At 39.2% G+C, this 20,051-nt stretch overlaps 2 protein-coding genes across 3 annotated transcripts in view; one reads left to right on the plus strand and one right to left on the minus strand.

The window, feature by feature from the left end:
* Positions 1–1,685: 1,685 nt before the first annotated feature.
* Positions 1,686–9,860, minus strand: TAF1D (TATA-box binding protein associated factor, RNA polymerase I subunit D). Its single transcript, XM_075195003.1, has 6 exons — positions 9,778–9,860; positions 9,208–9,476; positions 7,505–7,865; positions 5,773–5,948; positions 3,744–3,798; positions 1,686–1,943 (listed from the first exon to the last, which is right to left on the minus strand). Exons 2-6 carry the CDS (start codon positions 9,366–9,368, stop codon positions 1,860–1,862), a joined length of 837 nt encoding a protein of 278 aa, XP_075051104.1. The 5' UTR covers positions 9,369–9,476; positions 9,778–9,860; the 3' UTR covers positions 1,686–1,859.
* An 8,618-nt stretch (positions 9,861–18,478) lies between these two features.
* The window catches only part of C2H11orf54 (chromosome 2 C11orf54 homolog), a 29,742-nt gene continuing 28,169 nt past the window's right edge, over positions 18,479–20,051 (plus strand). Inside the window, exon 1 of one of the 2 annotated variants that reach the window (XM_075195002.1) lies at positions 18,479–18,610. The gene's annotated coding sequence lies outside the window, so the exon portion shown is untranslated. The remainder of the gene's footprint in view (positions 18,611–20,051) is intronic. The other variant, XM_075195001.1, reaches the window with a different exon arrangement.

The raw sequence follows: 20,051 nt of genomic DNA on the forward strand, positions 1-20,051 counted from the left end.
ATTGTATTTTGAACAATACAAGCAGTTTTATTTGGTCTTCCTTTTGGGTCATTATGCGCAAGAGTGTTGCACTATTAAGGCTTTCCTTAAAGTCACATCTTATACCTAAATGGCTGCTTCCTAAAGGAAGGCCAACTGTATCAACTCTCCATTCTGCAGTCCTTTCAGTAACATCTTGGCCCATACATCCATTGCTTTACCATGACAGAGAGTCTGAATGCCAAGCTTGAGGTAATGAAAATGCAGTCAACAGGGTCACTATACCCGAAAAATCAATATTGCAGTGGTCACGTTCCACGTGGCGCAACAATACAATACAATTTTCCATGCACACATTTTCCGTGGCTCTCACTGTTCAGAAATAGCAAAACTGGTTATAAGAAATCACAAACAGCCTTTAATTCAGCACTGAATCTTAGGACACTATCCTAACAAGTACTACTAGATGCTATTCATACCTGTTAAACAATGCAGTATCTTCATGGTCTTTCAACTTCAAGACTTACAGTACCTGCCTCAGAATGATATCCACTAATCTAGGAATGCATCATCCCATCAGAAGGGAATAGAAGATTCCTTATCACTATCTACGTACTCATCCACCCTCCGCAGATTAAATGAATGATAAGGCTAACAAGTCATCTCCATCATCACCTGTGCCTCAGCAAACAATGGATGGGGCCTTGTGCTTGAAAAGTTTTAAGTGCTGTAGCCATTCCCCCCATTATTTTAGGTTGATCCTCAAATGACTGCACTAGGAATCTGGCCCAGGACACTGTGGACACTACTGTGGTAACTGCCACACTAGTGTCCACAGGTACGCAGGGTAGTTTGGAATGGATTCTATTCTTCAATTTAGCCTGCTCAGGCTGAGGTGATGTTTGGATTGCATCCTCCTAGCAGCACATGCATGTACTAAGTAAGCTTTCCAGACCAGGCCCCACTGACCAGCTGCATCTTTATCTGGATCTTTGTACATACATAGATATTAACTAAGGGCTTAAATTGTGGGCTTAGACATGCTTAAAAAATAATTAACAACAAGGGAGAGAGGGAACACACAAAGGGAAGATTCTCTCCAAGGTGTCCATTAGGAAGCAGGGTGCAAATCTCTATGAAAACCAGCAAATGAAAGGCAGCTCAAATGGGTCACCAAATTGGACAGATCCAGCTACTCAGCACTTGCGCAGAAGAACTGGATGAAAATGGTGCTTTTTATAGTGTGATTAGAAGATACTAGATATTTACAGCCATGATCAAAGTGCTACGGAATTTGCTGGCGCTATATAAATGTTGTTTATGATGACAATGACCAATAACAAGATGTATTGTGATTAGGGAAAAAAAAATTCCTAAACAGAGAGAAGGTGAGCACAGAGGGAAGTTTAAACCATATATACGAATGCAATGCTGCAATCAAAACTTTCTCGTAGTGTTGTGCAGTATGGTCTCTATATATTTATTAATTAACAAATACTCCCAGGACTGTTTTTATTTATTTTAGCCCAATTTATCTTTATTATTTTTTTGTCATCTTATCAGAATTATTAAACGTATTCCTTATATTTTACACAGCCTTAACACTGACTAAGGCCATCTACCATTACCATATGATCTTTCACAGATTCAATAATCCACTCATCACATTTATTTCCCATTCTCACAAAATACTTGTTAAAAACAAAAAAGTTTTAAATTCTTGATAAGTTTATGTAACTTAAGCATGCATTTATGCTTTTTCTTTATTATGAAAAAATTAAAATTAAAACAACAAATTTCTGTTTATTAGTTAGTATAGGGTCAAATGTGAGTAAACATTTTTTCCCCCGGATCCCTTTCAATGACTCTAGCAACTTTCGTCATTTCTGGACCTTCATTTTTTTCTTTACTTGCCAATGGCGCTTACTGGGTACTCTACAGTCCAAAATAAAGGAGCCGTTTTCCTAAAATAAAGAAAACAAGTCAATAACATGCAACTACGATTGCCCTAAATCAGGAAAAAAATACCTCTGGCTCTACAGCTGCTGTGGTACATTTCTCATGATGCTTAGCCAGGCATCAACTGTTCATTACAGGAAATAAAACATAGCAATAGCGCATACAGGTAACATAATAAAAGAGACATGTAGTGCAGATTAACAAGGCACTAGAACGAATAGGATACACAAAGTGCACTCAAAGCAAGGTCTTTTACATGTATATTACTTATTCAAAGCTTTTCTGATGAAAATCGTATAATGAACATTTCTCCACTTCTAAATACTTAAGGGCAGATCTATCAAAGGCGTTTCTGTGTAAAAGATAAAAACAACATAAATACATTTTTAATTCCTACCCAAAACTCTCCAAGCTTTTAAAAAATGTTTTATTTTGAAATCTAGCAATTTCTATCTGCTGAGCAAAATTGCTGTTTTACCCGTTAATTTGCATAGACAGTGCATTTTAATTGGTGCAGAAAGCCCATTGAAATTATTGTCCATAGAAATTAATTGGAAAAGCAATGTTTGCATGCTGACTGCTTGTGACTGGCTGAGCAGGTACTGACCTGCAGCCCCATTGATAATATAAATACTATTGTGGAACTGTTCCAGTGTGCCTTGAATGACAGGGCATGCTGGTACTTATAGTTCTATAAAAAACAGTAATTGCCAAGACTTATAATTCCACAACTGCCAGCATGTACAAGCAGTCAATGGCTGACAGACAAACAATTGTTTTACGGGTGTCTGCACTTCTCAATGTAAGCAAGTGTGATAGCTGCCACTAGGGAATGAGTAGGGCAGGATGGTGGTCCCACCCTCCAATATGTAACTATGTATGCAACAGGTATTTTAAATTCCTATTCATTTCAATTGGCAATGCACTTAAATGGGCTTTCGGTGCCCACTGAAATGCATTGTTCATTGAAATGAATAGCAAATTTCACTGAACACACTGTTTTTCTGCTGGCTTCTTTAAATCTCATTAGGCTGTATAATATCTACCACACATATGACACATTAAATGACACCATGTTTATTACTATCAGGGTGGTGAGAATTTACTCCTATCCGTTACTGTATCTCTTTTCTTTAACATGTGCTTCTTTAGCTGTCTTCTTGCCTATCTCTTGTCAGTCCAGCTCATCTCCTCTCTTTTATGCTCCCCTTGCCCTCTGTCTATTCCCCCTTGCTGTTAATCTTATTGGCAAATAATTGGTATTCTGCCAGTGAGGACTACTGTATTCACTTTTAGGAGTGGAATGTATGTAACCCTTATTTAACAAAAACCATGCTATATATGTAATTTAAAGGAGTCCCACATTTTACAAATGTTGCAAATATAAATATAAACTTCCTTCCCTGTAAGCCCCACTTTTGGATAGTCCACTCAATTGTGATTTTTTTTTTTAAATCTATGTACAGTTTTATAAATATTATATTCAGTAATAAAAAGACAATGGAGTCGATGCATTCATATGTAAAGTAAAACAAAAAGGTGATAATGTTATTCACATGATCACAGTAAAAAAATTTTTTAAAAAAATAATTCTTATGTCGAACCTACTAACTATATTTATACGTATAGTTATTGATGTGATATAAGTACTCTTTAAACTATCACAGTTGTTCTTAGCTCTTCCCGGACCAGGTGGCAGCAATTTGGTGGGACTAAATTTATTAATGTCTACAATGTGTTTCAAATTGATTATAATTTCACCCTTGAACTTATCTGCTCGCCTCTATCAGGAAACTAGAACTCACCACAATTTTTACATCAGGGTCCTCTGTTTCATCTTCTTGACAATTTACATTTTCTCTATAACAAAGGAAAATAAATATTTTAAAGTAAACCCCTTGCCTCAAAAAAACATTTGTACTTACCATAAGAAACAGTTCCAATGCTACAGAAGATGAGTAATAACATTATTAAATATCTTTATATGAAACATGTACTGGAAATATAGTTGTTCAAAAATATATATTTTTTTTACCAATTTTTATTGATCATTAAAAGAACATATACAAAAGAAATGAATACTCTGAAACTGAACGAACATGTTAAAAAAAAAAAAAAAAAAAAAAAAAAGGAGGAGGAGGAGGAGAATCGAAAAGGTAACAATAAATTGTATGCCATGGCTGGAAATAAAGTGGGACAACAAATCTTTGAATCAAGGAACGTGCAGGAGCTAAAGCAGAGAAAACTTGTTTCCGGAAGGGCTGAAATCAGGACTGTAATTCTACACGGAGAACTGAAACGAAAGGGGGCTCATTATAATACATGGAGGCAATCTATATTTTTAAAGAGGGGGAGAGTATTAATAAGTTTTATCCAGTGAGAGATGGTAGGCATGGGACAGAGTCATCTCAGAGCCATGACATTCCGAGCATAGAAAAGTACATACAGTTAGGTACAATGATGCAAGAGCCTAGGAGACATATTTTGGGTTGATTGGGGCTAAAATCCCCATAAGGTCAAGGAGAAAGTTAAACATTTGCAAAGACAAGGCCAAAAGTGAATTTTGGGCCAATAAAAAACCCCCCCAAAAAAACTGATTATGAGGGATAGTAGAGGAGTACAAGGTAGCATAGATTAAGCGGAATTGCTCATTAAATTTACCTTGGATATGAGGTTACACTGCCTCCAAGGAGTGTAACAGAGGGAATTATAGGTAGAGAAAAAAAGCAACAAAAGGACTCAAAGCTGTACTTTTGGCTCTGCCTGCTTGAATACATTTGTGAATAAAGCCTTACATTTGGACTTTTCGGTAAGATGCATGGTGTAATCTCTATTTAGGTGTTCCCAAGCCACTTCATTTTCTTAGATTTGTTCAGATTTCAAGACCCCCCAGGCAATGCCATCGTCTGCCACAAAACATTGTTTCTATTTGGAACAGAACTGCTGGAATTAAAGTTCTACTATTTGATTTAAGGGAACTTTTAGTGGACAATAACATTTGCAATTAACTGTGGGTATCTCTGACTTTATAACACATTTGGTGTATCTTTTTGTCAGTATTTAATTCAAGATGGCGCCCACTCAGCAAGAACGCCAGTGATTTTAGCATTTTGGCCTGATAATACCCCAATGATGTGCCAAAGTCATTTGCATGCCCAAAACAAATGAAAACAAAATTGATTGGATAGCTTTTAGGCATGCCCGTAAATCTGGTCACAAATGACATACACAAAATTATAGTGATATGCCAAACACATAAGCAGGTCCCCAAGATTTGGTCTTCTTATTGAGCTTAATGGCCAGATCTGTCATCCAGAAGACCAAATTGGATCTTATCACTCAACAATTCAGGCATAAAATAGAATTGGTCCATGTGTGGCCAACTTAGGTGCTCAAATAATATTTCTCCAAGTTCAGTCACTGGTCTTTCAAAATCTAATATAGCGAAGACATTTTGCTTGTTTTGTTTACTACTAACTCCCAAGGGAGTGACAGATCAGTCACACAATGCATCTTCTACTTTTGCCTTATTTTTGTATTTGGAATCTTTACTTGCAAAAAAATATTAAATAAAAAATTAGGATATCCTCCCAAACCTTTTTCTACATAATATCCTACAATATACCTTCTTGGTATTACATTTCTTTTTAAAGTTATAACAGAGCTGGAGAACATTGTAACGATATGAAGAGGAAATAATGGTAATAAGTCTTCATAATATTAAAAAAAAAAAAAGCAGCATTTTTTGTTAAAATTGAAAGTTGAGGCTGTGTTTCCATATAATATCAAATGCATTAACTTTAAATATTACATAACAATGCAACTGTATCTTACCCAGGCTCAGAAATAGGTGAAATTGGTCCATCGTCATCCATGTATGAATATTTGCGCATTTCTAAGTCTACATCCTCCAAATCGTCAGTCATATCCTTATTCTTAAGAGATTCTTGCAAGCAACGCTCAAATTTAAGATTTTTTACGTAGTTCAAAAAACCACCTAAAACAAATTGCTGCATAACAAGGATTACAAACATTTACTGAATACAATATATTAACACAACATAAAGAACAGCTACTTTCACATCCAAAACAGCATTAGAATCAAACTACTGTTCTCTTCAATACAGGTGCGGTTGTGTCACCTGGAACAAAGTGAACAGCTGTGGTTATATATTTATGATTATCTGACTAGATTACCACTAAACTTAAATGTAAATGTCCTTGTGTAAGAGTCACTAGTACCCCATTGAAGAGCCCTGTTGTGAGCCTTCCTAGGATGACTGGTAACAGATTATAGGTGCTTGCACTCCACTACATAAAGAGGTTACATACAGTAGAAAATATTTTATGTGTTTACATAAGAAAAGTACTGTAGCAATGGTTGCAGCATAGTAAAATGCAGAGAGAAAATAGCACAATATTATTATCGTAGATTTGTAAAGGCGCCACAGTGCTCTGCAGCACCGTACAGTAGGGGAAACAGGACATACATAAAACAGGACATATGTAAACCAATAACAGACAAGGTAGACAAAATGGATGGAGACATGAATACAAAGGGTATGCAGGACCCTGCTCATTAGAGAGCTTACATTCTACAGGCACAGCTGCCAAACAGAGATGTTTATTTCTTTCTCTGAATGCTGCAAAGACCTATTCCAATCCCAGGTATATAACTCCTATAAGATGTGTATTTAATACAGAGTACCCGTCATGCATTTTTTAAAAATCTGTACAGCCTGAGTAGTAATCTAATTGCAATGTACATTTATAAACACCCATACTATTTCGGAACAAGGCAACTACAAAAATTCTACCTCACCCTCTGTGTCTACTACTTCCTAATAACAAGCATTAAGGATTATTTAAAATATTTGTTGGTGTGGGAAAAAGATCATGTAACTCTATATCATGTGATCCCTAAGAGCCAACCAGGAAGATGCTACTGAGATAAACACACACACATTAATACTCATAGGTATCTAGAACTTTCCAGGAGATGACATTCATGTAGAATTGTAAATAATTGAATTTAGAAGAAACTATACAGCTTTATCGCACAGTAAATTTAGCATATGCTTAGGTATATGATGTCTGTTCATATAGGAGTTTTTTGTGTAGTTCAGGGACTATAAGTGGAATTTTTCCAATTGCCCTTTTGTAGAACATGCAACCTAGTCAGTTGTGTCATATTTAGTGCAGGATTAGGTATATACTACCACTAAATTTGTCAGGGTGTTAATAAATGCAAAGCAAGTACATCTGTTTAAAAACTTTGCATTTTTTAGTAAACAACAGTGTTCAAATATTATAATTAATACTCATTAGATATTTGAGCTAGTTTTGCAGCTGAATTTCCCCTTATATTGCACCAACTGTAATACTTGTGTTAACTGTGTTAACTGTGTATTCAACCCTGCACAATTTGGCGATATAGCCAACAAATCAATAACAATTCAAGCATTAAGATAGAAGAAAATTAATGCTTATGTGTAATGCCAATAAATACCATGCATAACTAGATTTAAAAAAAGAACAGAGAATGTATGTGATGAAAGTGCCTTACCTCATATGCATAACACAACCTAAATGGCAAATATTTTAATGTTCTAAAAGGAAATCGAATTCCTTTATGCAGCAATCGCCTCCTCCTCTGTTCAAAGGAAATGGAATATCGAGACTTCTTTTTAGTGACTTGCTTTCCTGGGACTAAATACTTTTTTCTTTTGGTTTTTCTTTTACGGTATCTTCTCTTTCTTCTGAAGTGGTTTTCAAAAATCTCTTTCACATTAAGTTTTTTGGGTGGTAACTCATCGTCTGATGTGTCATCAGAAGAGAAAAGCAATGCAGGTTGGGAATATGGTCTCCCTCTTCCTCGTGTTCTTTTCAGTCTTGTAGGTGTGCATGTAATCTGAGTCTGGAATAAACTATTGACAGTAAAATAAATCACTCTGAAATGCAATAATAAACATATTTAAAGCAAAAGTACAGCTGTTGTCAGAAACCAAAAAAATAAGTGTTACAAATGTGTAAACTACATCTGTTAAAACATTTTTTACATATTGATTTAGTGCTCATAACTGATGCTAAAAACAAACAAACAGCTGTGACTATTTACCACCATGACAAGCATACAACTGAAAACACACTGTGGGGCAGATTCACGTCAGAGCAAGATTCCATTGGAACTCACTGGACGTTGGAGTACTAAATCATTGCTTATTTTTCCTCATACAGAGCAAAAATAAGCAATGTTTTATGTATTGTTATACCCTAAAATGCACAGGAGGACATCATGCTTAATTGAATCTGCCCCCATATATTATGGCAGTGTCAGGATTTCTTAGTTTGTAACTACATTGTTGCTGTTTGACAAAGATCACAGTGGGTCTCTTTCAAACAAACAGAGATTCTCATGGCAGGATCTGCTGCCTATTAGTCCATGTTTTGAGGTGTCAAAATGTCTTACTTTGAAGCAACTTTTCATTTAATTAATATATTCTCTTTTGTGTATTGTGAGTCACAGTTTCCCATTGGTCATCAAAAACAAAATGAGTTTTCATTGCCATACCATATCTCCCTCCATCTGACACAAAGACACGCCATCATCACACTATTTCCTATTGTATGAACGACTTAAATTCTATACCTCAGATTTACTAGTGTGTATAATCAGTATTTGAATTTACTTTTGCTCAATTACATCACACTGAGGTGATCTTATTTATGTAACAGTGTTCCCATCTGTCACTAGTGACTATCAATGGCCTTATTGCTGCAGCTATATTTTATTGCAACTATATTCCCATTGCTCACTAACCATATGCATGCTTGAATCAAACAGATTTGAGAGACTTACTGCCTCCCTTTGTTTAAATATAAATACAATAAATATATCCCCCCTCCTTTTTATCATTTATTTGGGGCCACATTTTACGCAAAATACGTGTCAAAGAATCAGGCCCTGAAAGTTTATTTCTAGGAACAGAATTTGACGGCAGATTAGATGGGCCAAGTGATTCTTGTCAGCCCATTTTAACCCATGGCAACTTCAAACCCTATTTCATCCTTAGTTCTTTGTAAGGATCTTTCCCAAGCAGGTTTAAATTTCTCTACTGTATTAGCCTGTACCACCCCTGATGGAAGGCAAAGCACTAGCTCATACACCAGCTTTAATGTGCTCTATTATAAGATGAATACTGCCTGGAAGAAAGTCTACTAGCAATGCAAAAAGTACATAGAAATCCCATATAGCACATATGCTCTTACCTGTCACCATCCTGGCTTGTAGTAGACATTTCACTTTCAGCGTTATGTTCTGGATTATTGAAAAGCTCTTGGCTTTGAGGAAATGTAAGACTGGCACCACCACAGTTATCTCTGTTTTCACACTCTAAATGAGCATGATCCCTTTGTGAAGCTACAGACATTGTCCTCTATTCTCAGCAGTTCAAAAGTAACCTTTACATAGAACAATTTAACAATAAGCACAATGCCTTGGGGAATTCTGAAATGCCAGGCTTTGAGATTCACAGACTCTGTCAAAACAAACAAACAAACAAAAAGTATTAAATATTAGTAGATTACAACATATCTGGTTACTCTACAAATACTTTGAAGTTTTAAAGTAAACTTAAAAGTTTCTTTAGCAATATTGCAAGTTTTGTTTAAACTACAAAAACAAAACAAGAAAACAAAGATATATTAGAATAGATGCTGTTACTTAATCGTTTCCTTCGTAAACATTTTGAAAGTTCCTTAACCATTCTAAAGATTATCTCATTACATTTCCACCTGTTTCTCATAAATAACTAGTAATAATAATACTGCACACATTACTTTGTGTACACACGCTGCAATACTCTGTAAATCCTCCTGATATGCTCAGTCAGCGTCACATAAAGCTAGATCCTTTTAATCTTAAGGACCTTCTGACGTCACCAGGTCATGTGACTGCTGTAGTCACATGATACACAGGAGAGACTGTTGCTGCTGTTGCAAATGTAAACTTATTCCTTTGTAGCTACTGAAAGCAGGTAGAGCAGTAACTAACATTGCACTATTTTTACTGAATTCAGAAGGTAAAGTTGTCTTCCCTGTCAGGCTTACTCACGTGTGCTTTCCAGGCATTAATCCTAGAGAACAGTCTTAAAAACAGGACACATTGAAGTGTATTAACTAGTTTACATGTTAGCAACTTGAATATTGTAAATGTGCATTCCCAAAGTTGCAATGCATGTCATATATTTTTTTTAGTGCTAACACTAAATGCGATATACTTAATAATGGGCAGTGATTTATCCTAATTGTGCTTTGGCTTTGCTGTCGTCCTGTTATAAATCCCCTAGTGAATTCCACAGTGGTCTCTGTCCCAACAATGGAGGGAGGCAAATTTGCTTAACCCTTTCAGATTGCAGTCCTTCAAAGGCAATATAATAAAGGTTAGGGGGGGGTGAAAAAAGAAGTAATGCAAATTTTGCAAGTGCTCTCTGACAGCTATGAGGTGTTTTTACAAAACAGTCATATGTGAATGTTGCTTATTTTTCATGCTGACTAAATAGTATACACATGCCTTATATAGTTCTCTATGATAACATAATCTTTATATTTCTTTACATGACAGGTAAAGACCAAAAGCACAAAAATGTATTGTGAAAAAATAACTGCTATGGGGCAAATTCACATTCTAAAAATGTATGAATGGAGGGTTTACATGTAAATGGTGTTAAAGTCAATACATGTATTGCAGTTAATGATCAGTAAAATTAGATACCCAAAGAAAGAATGTCTCCCTTGCTTTGAAGAAATATAAATTACTTTGGTAAGAGCCAAGGTGGTTTGTTAACAGAACTCATTGGAGAAAATACATAAGAAAATCTTCTCCTGTTGGCACTAAATGGATAATGCAATATCATCCATTTCATTTCATTCCATTCAAGGGGATGCAGACAAACATTGCATAACAAAGGTTTGCCATCAACAGTCCTAATGAGCTTTTTGTGGTCTCTGCTTTCCTGTAGTTCACTGGATGACATGTTTAAGAGCCTGCAAGCATAGGTGTGACCTTTTCATGAAAACCCTAGACCATCCTCGTAAAAATAATGGGGCTTCTTTTATTCATTAAAAGGAAAACACACCACTTTCTTAGAGTTTGGGGATAGACCGTATGGTTTATTTTGCAATGTAACCGCTATCTGTGAGCATTTGCTATATAAACTCTCTAATATAGTATGTATAGCACTAATGTGCCCTGCCACTCCTGTTATTTTAAAGCAGGCGGCCGCTATGAGCTCTTGTATGGCTGGTCCCTCCACTACACCTTCTTGTCAACATAATATTGTCACGAAAGTAATTTGTGCCAATTCGTTCAAACCTGATGACAGTACATACTACATCTGAAAATGGCAGGAAAGGGAAGTGCTGTATACACTTTACATTAACTTCGGGTGAAAAAATAACCAAAGCAAAGCAATTTAGTCTTTCATTTTGTTTGGTAGTTATATATATATATATATATCTATATCTATCATACTTGCCAACTCTCGGAAACAAGTTTCCGGGAGAGGGGGACGTAATTTACGTCGCGGGAGAGGGGGGTTCGGGGGGGCAAAATGACGCGATTGGCCTCGCCCCGCCCTCCAAAATGGCGTCAATCACAGAGAATCGTGTCATTTGACGCGATTCTCGGTGAAATCCAGGATGCGGGAGAAATGCCAACGAGTCCGGGAGACTGAACCGAATTTCGGGAGTCTCCCGGACATTCCGGGAGAGTTGGCAAGTATGATATATATATATATATATGTCTAAAGTGAAAATGTCTACACCAAAATGTTGACAGTCGGAAGGTCCTCACAGTTAAAATGTGGACATGTAAAATGTGGACATGGTCGTAAAGTTGACAGTCAAAATGTCGACATAAATCACTAGATTTAAAATGGCACATGAAAAAAAACGGCATGCACCCTTCCTAAAATAGCTTAACCAACTCTAGTGCTGCTGGCCTAGACATAAATCACTAGATTTAAAATGGCACATGAAAAAAAACGGCATGCACCCTTCCTAAAATAGCTTAACCAACTCTAGTGCTGCTGGCCTAGGCTGGTACTAGCAATATCAGAGAGACAAAAACCCCGATTTTATAATTACCAGCTCTAGACTCCAACTTGGACTGGTGGCACTATAGCAGGGAAACCTGAAGCATGGGATTCCCTTGCCATAATGCCAAACAGCCTCAGACCGGTCAGCACGGGACTGGGTTCCCTGGAGAAATTGGTTCTCAAAAATGCAGGACATGGGGAACTACAAGTGCCAGCATGGTCTTGCACCCAGGGCCCACTGGGACCTGCAGCGCACCAAGTAAAAATGTAGATAAAACACAGACTCTAGTGTAAAACACTTTTTTTTTAGAAATAAAAACACTCCTACATTACCCTCATTCACCCTGTTTATTGCTCACCTATATTCAGGGTCTTCAACTGTAATAAATCCAAAGATCTCTGGCTTGGCAAAATAATAAAGCCCTCATACTTGCAATACTAGCTCCTAAGAGCTCCTGGCACAAATGAGCTCTTACAGTGGTTCAGTCATATTTATAACATGGGGATTTATCATGGCTTGAACTCAGAGCTAGGTTTATCCAGCCCCTAGTGCTGCTGGCATGGGCATGCATGGCTTCCAAAAACACTAGGGGCCTGATTCATTAAGGAACTTAAATTAGGTTTCTTATTTAAGTCTCCTGGACAAAACCATGTTACAATGCAAGGGGTAAAAATTAGTTTTCTGTTTTGCACATAAATTAAATACTGACTGTTTTTTCATGTAGCACACGATTTTACATGCATCATACGCAAAATCACTCTGCGCAAGCCCGAATCCGGAACATACGACTGCGAATGCAGCCCTGTCCGCTCCATCAACAAACTACCATTACTATAGCCAGGGCTGCCAAGAGGAATTCAGGGCCCCGGTACAACAACTTCATGGGGCCCACCTTATAGTTGAGGATGATAAAAAAACAAAAAAATTTAAATGTTGTGCAGGTACACCTTAAAACGTAACGCAGGTGTCCTAAGGCAAGCTCAGGGAGGACAGAAACTTCCCGTGGAGCAGAAGAACCCTTCTGACACCTCCTGCTTAAAACCCAAAAAGTCAGAAGGATCGTGAGGCCCCGCTTTTACGGTCTGTATTCATACTGAAAATCAAGATCACCGTTGCCACAAGGGTGCAGAGCTCGCTTACCGGAGCGTGACATATGTCCCAGCACTCCTGACTTTCAGGACATCTAGCACCACAGTGTATTATATAAAGAATGCAGTGTGTACAGAAAGAGTTCACAGTCTTGTCCTGCACCTTACATTGGGCAGTCACCGAAAATTGGGATTGTTCCACTAGAATCACAACATTTCACAGGCTCTCCTGCTCTCTCCTACCTGTTCTTGTCACTTTCACTACCTGTGGCTGCCGGTTTCTTTAGTTGCGGCTTGTCTGGGTCGTGGAATGTTGGGGGTCCTATGTGGGGAAAAAAATGGCTACATTTAGAAAATTCTAACAGCCCCGACGTTAAATCAATAGCACCCATGATTAATAATTAGGCCTTGCTCCAGCCCCAACATTAAAATAATAGTATTCCCATTTAATAAATAAACCCATTTCCCTCTCTACATACAGCCCCAGCAATAAATTAATAGTATTTACATTTCATAAATATACCTATTTCCCGCAACCATCACTGCCATTAAATAATTCATAGTAACATTTAATAAAGAGACCTCATTCTATCCAAACTCACCCCCACATTCAATAGCCCCAAACCACCCCATCTTAAATGAATAGTCCCCACTATTACATTGCCCCACAAACAAAATAGCACCCATTATATAGCCTCCACCTACCTCACACACACACTACATAGCCAAAAGCCCCGTGCCATCACACACACACATTACTGTGCCCCTTCAACACCACATTGTGCCTCCTTATGATCACTGTTCCCCTTCATCACAATCACGCTATGCCCCCTTATGATCACACTGCGCCCTCCATGCTGCTTTTCCCCCTTCACCTGGGCCCCCTTCATCACTCTGTGCCATGCTGTTCCTCATTCTCCTTCACCACCCTGTGCCTCTCTCCCCCCCTCTTCTTCATCACACTGTGCCTTTTTCTCTCTCACCCCACCCTTTTATTCATCACCCTGTGTCTTTTTCTCTCTCATCCCCCCTTTTCTTCATCACCTTGTGCATTTTTCTCCCCCCCTCTTCTTCATCACCTTGTGCCTTTTTCTCCCCCCCTCTTCTTCATCACACTGTGCCTTTTTCTCCCCCCCTCTTCATCACACTGTGCCTTTTTCTCCCCCCCTCTTCATCACACTGTGCCTTTTTCTTTCTTCCCCCCCTCTTCTTCATTACACTGTGCATTTTTTTCTCTATCCCCCCCCCTCTTCTTCATCACAATGTGCCTTTTTCTCTCTCCCCCCTTCCTCATCACACTGTGCCTTTCTGCTTTGCTGTTCTCCGTCTCTTTTACTTACCTTTGTATTGGCTTCTTTCATCTCTTTTCTTCTTTCTTCTTTTTAAAGGGACTCTTCACTGCGCCGCTCCTCATTGAATGACTTGATGACATTCAGTGCAAATGGAGCAGGAAAGAGGGATGCCGGCGCTGTAATCATATGAGTATTTGTATAATCACGGCGACGGCGCCCCAACCCCACACCCCGTGCAAAAAAAAAAAAGAAAAAAAAAACTCAGGTTAAAAAAAATAAAATAAAAAACATCAGCAGTGAGGTCCCGGGCCGGGCCCTCTGGCATGCCCAGGACTGGGTAATTAGTGTACACCCCCCCCCCTCTCGGCAGCCCTGACTATAGCCTACAATTTCGCAGAGTGAATTCCTTTTTGCCACAGACACTGTACAGTATGGGTGTGCCAAACTCAAGCACACGCAGCCAGGTCCGAATCCAGATCTGGCCATCTCAAAGTTACTTTTTTTTTCACCATATCTTTTGCTCCAGCTAGAGGGCTAGTCTAATTCCTGATCAATAGTGGTGACAGTCTCATATGCATGCTATAACATGTATTTGTAATTACAAGCCACTTTAAAAATGTATTTTATTCTCAGTAGACATTGAGAACATCCTAATAAATGTATTTCCTAGGGAAAAAAAACAACATTTTTATTTTAAACTGTTTTATCATTACTGCCTATATTATTAACAGGTGACATTAATTCAATATTTTTTTTCTGTGTGTTCTTTTGTTTTACAAATTTATAATCCATAGTTATTGGATGTATCCTGCAGTGTCTTGTGTAGTAGAGCACAGCAGACCTGCACATATCTTGAGATCCGTTCCTTGATGAATTTGAGTGTGCAAATCCTAAATACATGCGTTAAATACTTAACGCAGGTTGCGCTCAGTATGCATGCCTTGATGAGTCAGGCCCAAAATATCCAACTGTGCTAACCATCTGGAAATGTTTTTCAAACTGTTTTATAGACTATTTTGCGCCGGCTAGAATGCACAAAATTTGGCCTGCACACTCCAAATTTTGCTGGCGCAACTGTGATGAAAGAGGATACATTTTCCATATATTTTGGTCTTGCCTTGTTATTCAGCCGTTCTGGTCTGAGGTTTTTGCCCTGGCATATAAGGTTACTAAGATTTTACTATCCCCTTCCCCGACCGTGGCTCTCTTTATACATACCCGGAACAAATTCCGAAACCTCACAAATACATATGGCGTCACATTCCCATTGCAGCAAAAGCAGCACAACTCTGGAAACATCCCTCTCCCCCTACTGTCCGAAAAATGGTAGTTAAATTCCAATTTAGCTTTGAAATGGAGACATTGGTTGTCCCACTCTCCATAGTGGCATCCTTCCCCCTGGTTAAGTGGTTTCTTTGGCAGGCATTTGTTCTAGATGGTGAAGGTTCCCTGCTTCGACAGTTTCTGTGGACCCTTCTCTCCCAATTTAAAATAATCATAGTATTTTAAATATGTACCTTATATTGTTATTGGTTTTATGTCTGCATTTATTTTGTCTACCTTGTATGTCCCTGTTTTATGTCCTGTTTCCCCTACTATACAGCGCTGCAAAGCACTGTGCCACCTTACAAACCTACAATAATAATTATATTATCTGCACATGTGAGATTCTCTGAGATATATGGATATGGTCTTAAATATTCTCTGTTTTGTCTGATCCCCACCCCACCCCTTTTTTGCCTTCTGCTCCCCTTGACTTTTTTTTATCATGAAAAACCTATAAGGTTAAATAAAGAGATGTGAAAAAAACACAAGGATGACAAGTTTAATAAACTAACTTTTTTTTTACTTTTCAATATAATATTTATATTTTTTACTTTTCAATATAATATTGCATCTAAAGTAACGTTAGATGCAATATTATAAATGTTTCATATAAATAACAATGACAAGGTAGTTTTGCTTCATAATAACAATATCACACTCATACAAAAAAGGAAAGAAACCCTGCTTTCCTGAAGAAGAAGAGAAATTGGAACTATGTGGAAGGTGCTTTAAAAAAAAAAATTGGAATGTAGAACCAGGGCCGGATTAAGCCAATGTGGGCCCCTGGGCTAAGAGGCCCCCCTCAACCCCAGTGTATCACCTCCGCTCCCCCCATACATAGAAACTTACCTGGTACTCTTCGCTGCAGCCTTCAGGCGGGACCTCTTCTTTCTTCTTGCCCTGCTGTCAGTGAGGGCGAGGTGCGCAGTGCGCTGGTCAGTGAGGAAGTCTCGTGAGACTATGTCATAGTGTCACGAGACCTCTTCGCTAAGCAGCATGCTACGCACAGCGCCCGCACTGACAAGGTAGCTAACAGCATCAGAGTTGCTGTTAGCTGTGCCTGCCTAACTTGAATGAATGGACCCGATCGCCGGCATTAAGTTAAAATCTTTGTTAGGGCTGTCCGGGGCGCCTGGGCTATAGCCCAGAAAGACTAAAATATTCACAGAGTGTCCTCTGTTGAACCTGGCGTCTCTGTGTCAACCCCCTGCCCACGACTTAGCAGTCCTGAACCATAGGGGGAGAAATCAAGTCACAGAGATGTGTCAATGCAGGAGTCACATGCACTATTTGAACGCTTCCTTAAACAGGCAATTTTTCAGCAGGGTCTTGCAGTTAGAGAGAGGATACTTGGTAGACAGTCAGGTGAAGTATTCCAAGAGTAGTGTGCAGCATACGAGAACAGTGGTAGTCCTGAGAGCTGTGGTAACCTGGGAAGAGAAGGAAGGTTGGCGTAAGCAGAGAGTTAGGATGTAGTGAGATTGTAAGCTTAGATCTAACAAGTGGGAGAGGATTGGAAAGCACAAAATTCTTTTGTAGTGAATGCATAAAATAGGAAGACAAAGTGATTTCAGTAAGAGAAAGGCAGATAATGATGGAGAGGAGAGAGGTTACTCTTGTAGCAGCAATTTTGAAAAGCTTGTATGGAACATTTCACTGCAGCAAGATGGAGGTTGCAGCAGCTTTTCTGGGCATTGATAAGGGTATTAGAAACCAATACGAAGTGACAAATGCAATTGAAAACAGGCATTTGGTGAAGCTGGTAAGTACTGAGCTCAGGGGAATGCTGGGGAATTAGCTGCAGGCGGCAGGAGGGTGTTCTTTTGAGAAAATGGTGGGCGGAGGGCACGACTGTGCGGCAGAGAGAGTGGTGGGAGGAGGGGCACATGACACACAGAGGGTGTTTGGGCACAACATAGAGGGTGGGGACGCAAACGACACAGAAGACTACCGGCAGGGGTGGCATGTGTGGAAAAAGTGGTGAGCAGGGGGCACATGAGAGAAAAGCTAATGTGCAGGGTTGGCATGTGAGACAGAGGGGGCACCAATATTATTAATGTTTATAGAGAATATCTCATACTCACCAGCTTCTCCCTTACACGCTCTACCTGTCCAACACATGCCTCTCTGCCACCAACTCTAACCCTAGTTTTCTTGATTACCGACCAGCTTTTCCCTCACATGCCTCCCTGCCCAGCAATGTGTTCCAAACATGCCCCTCTGCACACAAGCTTTCCCTCCCATGTCCCCCCTGCAAACAAGCTTTACCTCACATGTCCCCTCTGCACACAAGCTTTCCCTCACATGTCCCCCCTGCAAACAAGCTTTCCCTCCCATGTCCCCCCTGCAAACAAGCTTTACCTCACATGTCCCCCCTGCAAACAAGCTTTACCTCACATGTCCCCTCTGCACACAAGCTTTCCCTCCCATGTCCCCCCTGCATACAAGCTTTCCCTCCCATGTCCCCCCTGCACACAAGCTTTCCCTCACATGTCCCCCCTGCACACAAGCTTTACCTCACATGTCCCCCCTGCAAACAAGCTTTCTTTCACATGTCTCCACCCTGCACAACAGCTTTTCTCTCACATGTACCTCCTGCAAAACATATTTTCTCTCACATGCCCCTTAATCACCAGATCATTCCCCACATGCCTCTTTTTCACCAGTTTGTTTCATATAACCACATATCCTTACCTGATTCTCCATTACTTTCAGTAACTACACAGAAACAAATACATTTACAACAGCAGCAGCCTCCCCTGTGTATCATGTGACTACAGCAGTCACATGACCTGGTGATGTCAGAAGGTCCTTTTGATGAAGGCAGCTGACAGTAAAGAAGACAGACAAAAAGAAGACTATCAGAAGGTAAGTAGAGTAGAACTGTGTGAAAAAGAGCACAATGTAATGAGGGGGAACAGTGTGATAAGGGGGAACAGTGTGATGATAGGACATACATATCTGTTATTTGATGCTCTTGCTGTTGTGATTTTACAGCTATATAGTGTTATATATACACCCCCTTACATTCAACCAGATATGTAAGAATAAAAGGTGCTGTAGGAAGAAGAAATATACACAAAATAGAAGTGGTTTGTTTATTTTTTGCAATATTTATTTTTATGATTTTAAATGTATCATTTATAATAATAAAGTATTGCTGGGTTAAGCAACACTAAAATAGCTTCTCTTTTATAGCGATAAATATATATTGTACCAAAAACCACTCTTTAAGGATGGGCTGCTACTTATGGGCCAATGCTGTGAGATTGCCCCCTGGGCTAAAGACTGTGCCAGCCAGCCAGTGTATAGCTGCATGAAATTTTGCAGGGTATATTGATTCACATGGTCAGGGCCTGATTAGGGGTTCAGACCACCCTAAGCTATTATGCTTTTAGCACCCCCTTGACTTCCACACCAGGCTAATACATGGTAGATAAAAGTGAACCCATCCTTAATTTAAAATCTTCCCTCAACTTTCCCCCTCACCACCATTGTTTATATTCCCGTATTTTCGAAACTCCGCTCTACCTAGATTTTTAAAAGGGTCACAACAATCTTTGTCACTCATTTGGTTTTCATTAAAATCAGAACTGTAAATCAGAGCTGAGGCATGCCTGCAGCTGTCACCATCCTTGTCTCTCCTACACTCTTATCCTCAAGCAGCCGCCCAAGGATGACTCATTTTCTTCAGCCTTTATTATGGGAATACGTCAAAATTAAAACATAGTTGTCTACTTTCCCGGAATTTCTGGGAGTACTCAGAGGGCAACCTCCTGAGTTTCTGATCAGTCCATTAAGTTAACTGGGGCGAGGCTTAGTCAAGCGATTCACACCTCATTGCGGCCCCACCCCCCATAGTAATAGAGAGAATGGTTCTGACAGCTTAGGGGGCCAGTCCATTAGGTTAGCTGGTGGGGGTGGGACTTAGTGACATGATTCACGCTTCATCTCAGCCCCACCCCCACAGTAATAGGGAAAATTGGTTCTGTCAGCTTATGGGGCGGGGCCATGTGATGCATCCCGCTTGACCATAACCTCAAAAATCGCCAGCGAGAGCTAACCTCACGGAGGGGAGATCTCAATGGTTGGCATGTATGGATTAAAACCGTATAAATTTCTTTCATTTTTTTTTTTTTTACTCTGGAGAAGACCTATTCTTCACATGAATTTTAGTTGTTACCTCTTCCTGTCACAATTTTACACCCCAAAAATGTGGTGCACCTCCTGCCCCCACCCTTTCACCCTATTATAGACCTATTTATAAAAAAATTTGTCTACTCCTGATTCAACTGATCCTTTATGTGCC

This window comes from Mixophyes fleayi, chromosome 2, assembly GCF_038048845.1.
Source record: "Mixophyes fleayi isolate aMixFle1 chromosome 2, aMixFle1.hap1, whole genome shotgun sequence".
Classification (NCBI taxonomy): Eukaryota; Metazoa; Chordata; class Amphibia; order Anura; family Limnodynastidae; genus Mixophyes; species Mixophyes fleayi.

Bases quoted from the DNA above. Each gene is read 5' to 3' on its own strand.
- TAF1D (XM_075195003.1), bottom strand. From the start codon at position 9,368: ATGTCTGTAGCTTCACAAAGGGATCATGCTCATTTAGAGTGTGAAAAC. The intron at 5,949-7,504 runs GTAAGGCACTTT...CTTGTTATGCAG, and splicing joins GGTTGTGTTATGCATATGAG to CAATTTGTTTTAGGTGGTTT. The intron at 1,944-3,743 runs GTGAGTTCTAGT...TCTTTATTTTAG, and splicing joins ACCCTGATGTAAAAATTGTG to GAAAACGGCTCCTTTATTTT.